The sequence below is a fragment of the Penaeus japonicus genome, unplaced genomic scaffold (genome assembly GCF_977035675.1).
Source record: "Penaeus japonicus unplaced genomic scaffold, GWHDUDI00000001_assembly GWHDUDI00000012, whole genome shotgun sequence".
NCBI classification, from domain to species: domain Eukaryota; kingdom Metazoa; phylum Arthropoda; class Malacostraca; order Decapoda; family Penaeidae; genus Penaeus; species Penaeus japonicus.
The window spans coordinates 35,134,051-35,141,550 of NW_028234414.1; the positions used below are offsets into that span (position 1 = coordinate 35,134,051).

General features: G+C 38.3%; 1 protein-coding gene across 1 annotated transcript in view; it reads right to left on the reverse strand.

Annotated features, from left to right (window-relative positions):
* LOC147470819 (uncharacterized) overlaps window positions 1-7,500 on the reverse strand; it is a 46,939-nt gene that overhangs the window by 3,103 nt on the left and 36,336 nt on the right. The window contains exons 12-17 of the mRNA XM_086542723.1: window positions 6,642-7,500; window positions 5,660-5,833; window positions 5,107-5,238; window positions 3,197-3,316; window positions 1,759-1,788; window positions 612-671 (exon numbers count right to left, since the gene is read on the reverse strand). The exon at window positions 6,642-7,500 is cut by the window's right edge and continues 390 nt beyond it. Coding sequence (XP_086398849.1) covers window positions 612-671; window positions 1,759-1,788; window positions 3,197-3,316; window positions 5,107-5,238; window positions 5,660-5,833; window positions 6,642-7,500 — 1,375 coding nt within the window. The remainder of the gene's footprint in view (window positions 1-611; window positions 672-1,758; window positions 1,789-3,196; window positions 3,317-5,106; window positions 5,239-5,659; window positions 5,834-6,641) is intronic.

A 7,500-nucleotide genomic window follows, 5' to 3' on the forward strand; every position in this document is an offset into this window, starting at 1 on the left:
CTCACACTGTGTAAGCATCACTCTTCTCCTGACAAAAACAAGAGTGATTTGTCAACAACTTGTGGCTCTTACACACAGCACTGGTAATGGTTCCAGGGAATGTGGCAGGGACTATTGCGGTGAGAGTGGAACTGCTGCATGTGTTAAGTGAAGTAGTTGTGTAACATGCTTACTTCGTCAGAACCTGCCTTCTCTTCCTTTTGTTTGTTCAAAGTAGCACATGCTCTCTCTCTCCATGCTTTGTTCTAAGCTGGTTTATTATCAACAACATCAATTATTATGTGTTTTTATCATTATTCATGAGGTTGCCTGTTATTTTTAATTACAGTTATGGTGATAGTTTGTTTGAGCTGTCTTTTACAGAGTCAAGACAAGGCTCTACTTGGATCATGGTTGGGGAGTAAGACAGAGAACATACAGACTAACAGGACTAGAGGCAAGACTAAGCTGGGGAGGTCCGAGTGCTGTGGCGGACAAGACTCTAGTGCACTTATCTCAGGTTAGGTGGGAGAGGGGGGGTTGGTTGTCTCATATTTAGCGACTTGTATGATCATATCTTTAGTGTTGCCGATAGCAAGAGTTAGTCATGCACTTGAGTAACTAGAAATCACCTGGGCATCGCTCTCAGCCTTTGCCTGCTCCGCCCGACTCTTCATCTTGAAATCAATAATCTGGGAAACGGAGGTACGGAGGAGTCAATATTACATGAAGAATTTTCTCAATATTCAGGTCTTTGCATTGTTAATAACACTATTTATTCATTCATTTATAATAAAATTTCTGTTTACGAGTTTGTGGGGATGTCAAAGAGGGTAACATAATGGAAAAGAGAAACTGCTTGTGTCAGGGTAGTAAAGTCCCAAAACATAAAACATGATGTTTCAGTGAATAAAAATAATATCTAACTACGTGAAAGACAGAGCCAGTAAATCTGAAGTACGTCCATTAAGATTCTTTGGGTTACTCTAGGATCTCTATGGAAAACAGTGATCTCTGCAATGCTTTGCCAAAATTGCTCTTCCAGCAGCTAGGGTTAAAGGAATTACACAATTTAATCTTTATACAACACTGCCAAACACCAAAGGCTACATTTAGAAAAGGTGTTACGTAACTGTGATCCTACGATTTGTGCTACATGTAAAATCGGCGTGATACCATCCAGTCAGTGGTATGAAGTGCGCATTCTACTCACGTTGTTAATTGGTATTTCTAAGAGCTATTTGCTCCCCGTTTCAAGAGGCATTACTTAAGAGTGGCTGGTGACAAAACACTACAGCTTTGTGTGTCGAGAGGTTGTATCCTACAGTACGATGGATGGACGAAGAGTGAGCTTAAATTTGCTTCATTTTAATTCTTTTGACATGCAGCTATTTAAAAAATCAATTGAATTAGAAATATACAACCACATATGTATATTTGATAAAATCAAGAGTTTGTGAAGGGTTCTGAGATACATCTGCTTAGGGTGTTACCATGTAAGTTGCTAAGTCTACTGATTCTGGTATATTCTACCTTCATTTTTTTTTTCTTTTTACTTTTATGGTTATAACTTTTGAAGACCAATACTCAAAATACCCCCAAAATATTATATATATATATTTTTTTAAAATTCCAATTGGAAGTGTACAGTAATCAAAGCGTTATGAGCTGAAAAGACAAAGATAGATTGGATGAGCTCGGTATGGGTTCGCAGATTACAAATGTAAGGAACCAGAGTATGCAATATCTAGTAGGATTTATGTAAGCAGAAATATTCACCTTAGATTCCTTTGGCTCCTCCTCTTTTGCCTACAAAGGAAGGGATAGAAAGAAGTTTTTGAATAATAAAGAAGGAAAGAAGAATGATGAAAATGGAATAGAAAAGAGTTGATTTGGATGATTATATGTATGTCTTCAGTAATTACGTATTAGGGATTATAAAAGATATATGATTGTGTTATAACTTAATTAACCTAATCTCATAAAATGTCTATTAGATATTTTAATAATATAATCTTAAGTGTACAGAAGGAGTGATTATTTAAACAAAACAAAACGAAATAAAACCCAAGACCGCACAACTATTGCCAATGACAATTTACAGCTTAAATACAGTACTGTACAGGTCATCACAAATGTACACAGTTACCACAGATGTACAGAACATGACACATGTACAGGTCTACAACAAATATTATACTACACACAAAGAATACTTACACTGTCTATGTTTTTTACAACAAACATGTGATCCTCACTACAGACAAACTTATAACATCAGCATGAACTAAAAGAAATATATATTTTTTTCTAGCTATACTTAAGCAGCCAGGCAACTCTAATTCACTGAGAAAGAAATATGATAGCTTTCCCCAGTCTAACCTGACGGGATAACCAGTTTAATTGAAAAAAAAACCCTTTTATACTTTGTCATCAGCTTGGTTGTATACTTATATCAGCACCTATAATGATGATAATAACATCGTCTGCATAGATATTAATTTATGACCAAAAGGAATATAGTGCTCTATTTAACGAGATTAAATCAACAATATCCCATTTGCCAAATAGGTATGGATTAATTCTGAGTTCCATAAGGCTCTAACTGTAACCAAAACTAAAATAAATTCCTAAACAATGGAATCTCGCCTCCAAAGAAGTAAAGAACAGATATAACTATAGTTCCTGCTGTTGTTATCACAATGCTAACTTACCTGCATAATGTGAGTCTTCTCATTCCATAGTATTCTACTTCTTACAGAACTGATGATTGTTTAGGTATGGAGGTCATTTCTGTTTCATTTGATAATAGTAGAATGGTGACTAAATTCTGTGTATCTGACCTTGTGTTGCAAATAATATACTTGCTCTTTCGCTTAGAGCGAGAGTAATCCCTGATGATTTGAAATTGTGTTTATATAAATCTGTTAATTATGACTGATTAAGTGAGTTGATAAAAAAAAATTAATGGATTAGATAGAGTTAGGTAACATATCTTGGCTCAGTGTTATGGGTAACAAGCATTATCAGCCAGAGTTGTTAAATATTTTTGTTGTCTGAATTATAACTGGGTGTCAGTAAGTGATTCCTACAATCTTATTTTCTTCTTCCCTAAAGTTTAGGCTTATTTCCAAACCACCTCTGATGAAACTGCAATAGAGGGCTCGAGCCGCCTCACCCGGCAACCAGCCACCTTCACCTGAGCTCGCCAACTCACCTTGCTCAAGTCTCCTGGGTATGGCTCTATCCTGGCGTTAACCACCTCTCTCGAGTCCGTCCCGCTGTCGTACTCCGTGGAATACTGGCCGTCCCCATCGATGAACCTCTCCTGCGAGCCCTGTGTCAACGAAGGGGGGTTTCTCAGATACGCAAGTCTTGTAGGGTAATAGGGACGTATTTGGGCTACGCCAAGAAGTTCGAAAACAGGGATTTTTCTTCTTCTGATATTGAAAACATTTTTAATTGAAATCATCAAATACATCATTCATAATCGAAGAAGCTTAAGGAAAATATCATAGCCATATACATATATCATAGCTGGACTGGCATTATGTAAAAAAAAATGAAAAATAAAACACAAAAGGTTTCGCAAAGTTCTGCATAAACTTATTGCATATATATAGTACTACTTACCAAAATTACCTTTTCACATCTCTGTACCAAGATCCAGAGATAAACATTGTGAATGGATAAATAAGCAAAAGACAGAGAAAACAGGCAAAAGAGAATAAAATGCAAGACATAAGCAAAGGTAGTGTAAGAATATTGGGGAAGAGTGACTGCTATTTGTGTTGAATATTTAGCTTGCAAGCATTTTATCACGTAACTTGGAGATGATGCTTTACCATATACAGTAGTAGTGGTACCTGCATATGGAACATCTATTTCTTTTTTTTATGATAGATTAACTGTCATTTAAGTATTTGGAATAGAGATGTTTCTTACAGTTTAGATATGCTTTTTAAAATGATAAGCTTAATCATCTTCATAACCTTTGACTAGATGAAGTCATTACTCATAGCATGTAAAGATAATACTCAAAATGCATGAACGCAGCAACTGATAAAATCTTGCAACTTACTTGATAATCTGAAGTAAATTATTGAGTAGTTTAAACTAACTAACTCAAGCAGGGAAACTAGACAATCCATACATTAATATTGCAATTTCTATCATCATTTTATAGATAAAGACCTGGTACTAACAGTAGTTAATACATTTCTAGTCTGTTGTTATTAAACAACCCTAATGACCTTGATTACAACCTTAATGCAAAGTTTCAGTTATAGGAAAAAGGAAATGTAACAAGTAATTAGATTATTCTGAAGTGAATAATAAAATCAATTACAAACAATAACTCCAGAACTATTCAAAACTATTTTTCTTTTTGAAAATGTTTACTCCTATAGCCAAAGTGCCCGGACGTTTTCAGATTCCCATAGCATGTAAAAGTTTTAAATAAAACTTTTATCAAGGTTATTATGTCCTCTTGTGCTTCCTAGTCTCTAGTGGCTATCTAGCTGAACATTATAATCGCTATCCTAGCTTATATTTCCACATGTTGTTATGCGTAAAAGAACAACAATAATTGCAAGCTATGTGTTTCATTACAAGTTCAAAATTTCCTGATGATTTTCCTCAGGATCAACATCCCTTTACAAAATATTGTTTTATCTATCACATGGTTCATGAAAACTTCACTTCCTAAACCATGAACTTGTTGAATGCTTTGAACATTGCAATCCATTAAAGCAGTCATCAAGAAATGATGCATTGCAAAAGCGTGGTCTGTCGCAAAATTACAAAAAATAAACGACAAGGAAAAATGAAAGATATTGAAAATCAAGTGTAGTAAAAAGGGAAAGAGAAAATTAGGGATAACGATATCTCAACTGTTAGCAAGTAATACGAAGCTCCTTTTACACAAAATGATAACTTACCTTAACAACTTCCCTCATCAACATCCTTTATCTGTTATATTTCTGTTCCTATCATATTTCTTCCTATTCTCTCTAACTAACATCCAGACAGACACTGTTCACCAGACGATATTGTCAATCACTTCAACACCAAGACAGCAGAGCAGCGGCAGCCGCCCTCAGGCAACGCAATTGCCGTCCTTCTCACCTGGGAAGGATAGCGACGCAGGTTCCTGTCTGTGTCCACAATACTTGAGACATCATCATTATCGAAGGAGTCCTCGAAGTCATCACCGTACCGATAGTGATCATCATCGTAGTAGTCACCGTAGTATGAGTCCTTAAAGGTTATAGAGGCTAAGTTTAGCATACTGCTACAACTATCTTTAACTTATTACTTCCGAAAGTCTTGTAAATTTACAGAACCAAGGGCCTATGTAATGCTGTTTGCATTCTATGACCAAAATTCCGATAGGCCTTGGGATTGGCAGTCAAGTTTGTAATATCACCTGCCATACAGATTGACTAAATCTACTGTTAATGCACAATGCACCTACACTACCATAATATTTTTAAGAGGCGTAAAAAAGTTTCTTAGTTTTTTTTATATGTACTAATGCTATATAAGACATAACCGCAATACTCATGCCTGATTCATTCTAAATACAGTGTTGTGACCTACAAGAAAAGAGACCATAGTATAGGAGTGCACCCATGACCAATACCTTTGGGACCTGCAGGTAGTCGACCATTACACTTACTTGATAATCTCTAGGATGACGGGAATAGTATTCGTCATATTCTGCATCATGGGAGTGTGGTTCTATTTCCTCGTCGTAGATGGAATCTTCTGGCGCCGTTTCGTAGCTGTCCTGTCGTGGCTGTGTTCTGTCTGTATGTGCGGTTTCAAAACTGTCCTGGTGCCAAAGATGTTGCTAGATGTGGAGAGGGTGGGAGGTGTTAATGTTTAATTATTCGCTATCTTTTAAGTTACGAATGCCTATTGAGAAGCAAGCAAAGTGGTGTGAACGAAAGGAAAGTAGACATTTGTGTGTCATACTCAAACACTTGTATTGAGAAGTTATGGTAACAAAATAGTGCATTTTTTCACAAAATCATCAAGAACTCCAATGTTATCTCAGGCCTTTAAGTGTCAACCATCTACAGGTTATCTACTAAAACATGTAACATTATTAATGTCTCAACCCTGCATTCACAAATTAATATTTTGCCCTCTGGGTAAACATAATACTCATCTCTTGCTATACCATATGTAAAACTCTGCCAATATTTTGCTAAGTAACCACAACTCCTGTTCAGGATGGATTTTCGTAATTCAATATGCCTTGATTCATGTTTTTTTTTCAGAAGTGTTATGATTAGAAAAATGGTTACTTTGTTTACATTTCCTGTGTTAGCGTTAATCAACCTACATGTAATGGAGAAGTTAGATATAGGTTTAAATGAGAATATATGCAAGGATTCTTGGTGGAAGGTGTTCAACTTTTTTGATTGTAGTAGAAGGTGGTCAAAATCTTCATGATATTGTACCAGTAAAATCTAATCATATATTTCATATACAAAAGATAAAAGAAAACCCCTTCTGAGATTTATGTAAATAAGCTGTAAGAAAAACACACGTAAAAAATAATAATGATAAGAATCAGAAAGCAAACACTGTTTCACCAGTAAATTTCCTGATTTACTATTTCCTGCCACCATTCTTCCTGCCGCCCTTCTTACCTGGTCTAAGGAGTCACTCTGGTACGCCGGGTCCGAGACCTCGGGCAGCGTGGCCAGAGAGTGCCTCTCGGCCTCGTCGCCGGGCATCTTGTCGCTGCGCACGCTCTCCTGCTTGGTGAGGGTCGTGCGGGGCGCCATTGGTCCGCTGGGCTTGGGCTGCGCGGTCGGGGGCGTCGTCACCTTCTGGGCTGCGGAGGGAGGCACGACTCCAGCTGATTTGGCCGCAGCCGCCGCTTTAGCCGTTGCCGCCTTGGTAGTTTGTTGAGCCGCAACGTTTGCATGTTGTGCAACTGCAGAAACTTCTTTAACTGCCGTATTCAGTGTGTCACTCATTTTGGACGTTATGCCAGACATGGCATTGAAAAGGCCACCTTTCTTGTTCATGCCACCGAACAAGCCGAAGCCACCGGCCGCAGGCTTTTGTTGTTGTTGTTGTTTTTGTTGCAGTGTTGCCTGCTGCTGAGCTCTCTGTTGTGCTGTGACCGGCCTAGCCTGTGGGGTCGTTGGCTGCTGGAGGGGGCGGCTAGACTGAGTCGTGGTGATGGTGGTGGTTGTGGTGGTCGTGGTGGCAGCGGCAGTAGTGGTTGAAAGGGAAATAGGAAGTTGTGGCAGCAGTTTGTTGAGGAGCCCTCCGTCCACTTTGGGCAGAGTCTTTTGTGCGGGCGTCACGTGGTTACCCAAAGGCTTCGTGGTGGTAGATGTGGTGAAGGTCATCGCAGGGCTGATGGCTGTGGTGGTGGTGATAGCTGTGGTGGTGGCTGTGGTGGTGTAAGCAGTGATCATCTTGTAGGCATCCACAGACCCACCAAGGCCTTTGTAACTATCACCTTGCACCTCCTCCGAAGTGTCCAAATGTTCA